Here is a 2,748-nt window from a genome sequence, read left to right as displayed (position 1 = left end):
TGTGTGTGTGTGTGCGTGTGTGTGTGTGTGTGCGTGCTACCTTGGTCTTGGCATCAATTTTTGCTCCACGGTCCAACAGCAACTTAACCATGTTTCCATTTCCTCTCTTAGCTGCCACATGCAGTGGAGTGATGTCATTCTGTATGCAACCCACACAAACACCATAGGACACACCGCAAAGACAAGATAGATAGTTACAATCACACTCCACAGACATTAAATCAAAATAACTACATATGAAATAACAATAATATATTTCTGTGAAAGAATACAAAATATTCTGAATGGCATATGAGATGCATTGCGACCATGTGCATGTGACCCTCAGGCTGCAACAGATTCATACACAAAGTTGTTTGGACTGAGCCGGCCATATGACAGTTTAGAGAGTTCAGCCGAGAGGGCATTTGGCAGATGTACACACACACATACATGTGAGCATGTGTGCTCACAAAGAGCCTTAGGCAGATCGTTTAGCTCATTCATCAAAACATTTATGGAGCATTTTAGGCTGGAGTCTGGTGACAATACTACAACATTAATGCAATACTGCCCCCATTTGACAATCAGAGGAACTGCATGACCACAGTCATATTGAAACCAAGGCTTGGTGCATTTTGAATGGGAATCAGTTCCCCTGAATGGTATATTCAAAAGTGTGTATTCCAAAGAATTAGCATAAGGTCAAAGATAAGATTTTAACAGATTTTGGAGGATCGTTTCCCTTTAATCTGTTAAAATTGGTCCACTGAAGCAGTAGATGGTGCTGTGATCTCACCCTTGCCATGAAGTCCACTGCTGCTCCTCTATTTAACAGTAGTGTTGCTACGTTGATGTTTCCATAGTGGGCAGCAATGTGGAGAGGAGTGAAACCACTCTGATGACAAGAAAGACAAAGAGCAGAATTGTTAAAACAATTATTTATCCATTTAGCTACCCGTGCTTCCTTAGACTTGGGATTATCTGTGTTCTCTTGCTACTAATTATGATCCTCTCTTTAATGGCTAAATAGAATTATATAGCCCCATTACAAATGATCACAAATAATTTAATTTGTATACTTTAAATTCATCAATAAAAACTTAAAAAGTAAATGACAATGGATCTGAGTGTGTTACATCAAAAATAAACTCTTTATATAATATAAGAACATTTTGAATATGAAACGCAGCTGTCAAAGCGAGATGGAGGTGTCCGGTAGGCTGCATTGCAGCAAAAGCCTTCCAGTCATGGAGATTTCCATCTCAATTAGCCAATAATCCGACACAAAGCAGGTGGTGCTCAGCATAGCCCTTCCCCGCCTCTGTTTGCTCTCTCATCTCCAAGGGAACGGGGCTCCACCCATTTTGAGGGGAATTATTGCAATTATTAGCCACAGGCGTGAATGAAAAACAGTGGGGGTTTAAACATTTTCAGCTGCACACTAATAGACTATGATATTTACAGAACTAACTCTAGACAAGAGACAACACGTACTGTCACCTATGAGGAGAACGGAATAAACATTCTCATAGATTATCACCATACAGTCATCATGATCAATGCATTCACATTTCTATTCACTCAGAAAACCCTTTGAATGCTTCAAATTCATGGACATGGCACTTTGCTCTTTACATGTGGTTGTTAGTTTGCAATTTAGCAATGTTCTCTATCATGCAAAACTGAACTATAAATCTACACGGCCAAACTGCTGTTGCTTGCCGTGTTGGCAATCCTGACCATGCACATGTGCAGATACTTTTTGCAACATTGCAACAATTCTAAACTGCAAGATTTCCAGCTGTTTAACTGAAACCGAGAGAGGCATTTGTCTAAAGGCCCATGCACAAGCCCCAGAGAGGGAGGACTAAACTACCAGACCATCTTATCTCTGCAGCTGGCCAGCCGGGTTCCTCTTTCACAGCCAAACCAAATGAATAGATGTCTCACAACATCTAATGCTCAAAGGAACAACATGCTACATCCAGTTAGTAATAAAAGCTGTTTAAAAGGTCAAACTTAAATTGTACCATTTTCTCACTTCTACAGTAGCATGATGTGCCAGTGAAGTGACCTTTGTATTATGCAGTACTCTAATTCTAATGACTTCTCTTCTCTTCATCTTCAAAAGGCCAGATGAACGTTCACAAACATTTTAAAACTTAGTTTTCACACAGTCCAAAATACTGTACTGCAATGATTCCTGTTTGGCATAAGAAAATCAAGCCAGATATTTTTATAATAGTTAAATAGTAAATAGTTTTGTTGCAAAAACTAAAAGTTTGTGAATATTTTATTCTATATTTTAAACTGTTATAGGTCTTTGAGACTCAAAAATTTTGTCATTAAATGGTTTGACAACTGGAATTTTAATTCCTGCAATATAGACTCATCAAATTATTAAATTCTAGCTATTTCTTTCACAATCAATTGATGATTGAAAAATTAAGGTGGTGGCAATTATAATTGAAAGGGAGCATTTAATTGGACAAAAATAAAAAAATTTGGAGGACAAGATCAATACTTTTGGTCCGTTTAAAGAAAAATTTAATTGAATTAAATTAAATTACTAAAAGCCACAAAACTACTGTTTTGATATAATGGTGTCCCTTAAATGTGAACTATAACAATCATGTGTGATCTACATATTGTCCAGCAAAAGTAGCCTAGATCTAGTGCTATTTTACTTCACATGTTGAGATAACCTTTTGTGAAAACCTCTCTACAAACAACAATATCTCATCATCGGGCTCTAAAAACTGGAAC

The 2,748-nt window shown here is 37.5% G+C and overlaps 1 protein-coding gene across 1 annotated transcript in view; it reads right to left on the bottom strand.

Moving 5' to 3' along the window:
• Positions 1 to 40: 40 nt before the first annotated feature.
• Positions 41 to 2,748, bottom strand: part of LOC107578752 (ankyrin-3-like) — a gene marked incomplete at its 3' end in the record, with an annotated part of 4,202 nt that continues 1,494 nt past the window's right edge. The window contains exons 3-4 of the mRNA XM_016264675.1: positions 779 to 877; positions 41 to 139 (exon numbers count right to left, since the gene is read on the bottom strand). Coding sequence (XP_016120161.1) covers positions 41 to 139; positions 779 to 877 — 198 coding nt within the window. The remainder of the gene's footprint in view (positions 140 to 778; positions 878 to 2,748) is intronic.

The sequence above is a fragment of the Sinocyclocheilus grahami genome, unplaced genomic scaffold (genome assembly GCF_001515645.1).
Source record: "Sinocyclocheilus grahami isolate Dianchi unplaced genomic scaffold, SAMN03320097.WGS_v1.1 scaffold11788.1, whole genome shotgun sequence".
NCBI classification, from domain to species: domain Eukaryota; kingdom Metazoa; phylum Chordata; class Actinopteri; order Cypriniformes; family Cyprinidae; genus Sinocyclocheilus; species Sinocyclocheilus grahami.
Note: the sequence above shows the minus strand (reverse complement) of the source record. Positions and strands in the feature narration are given on the sequence as shown.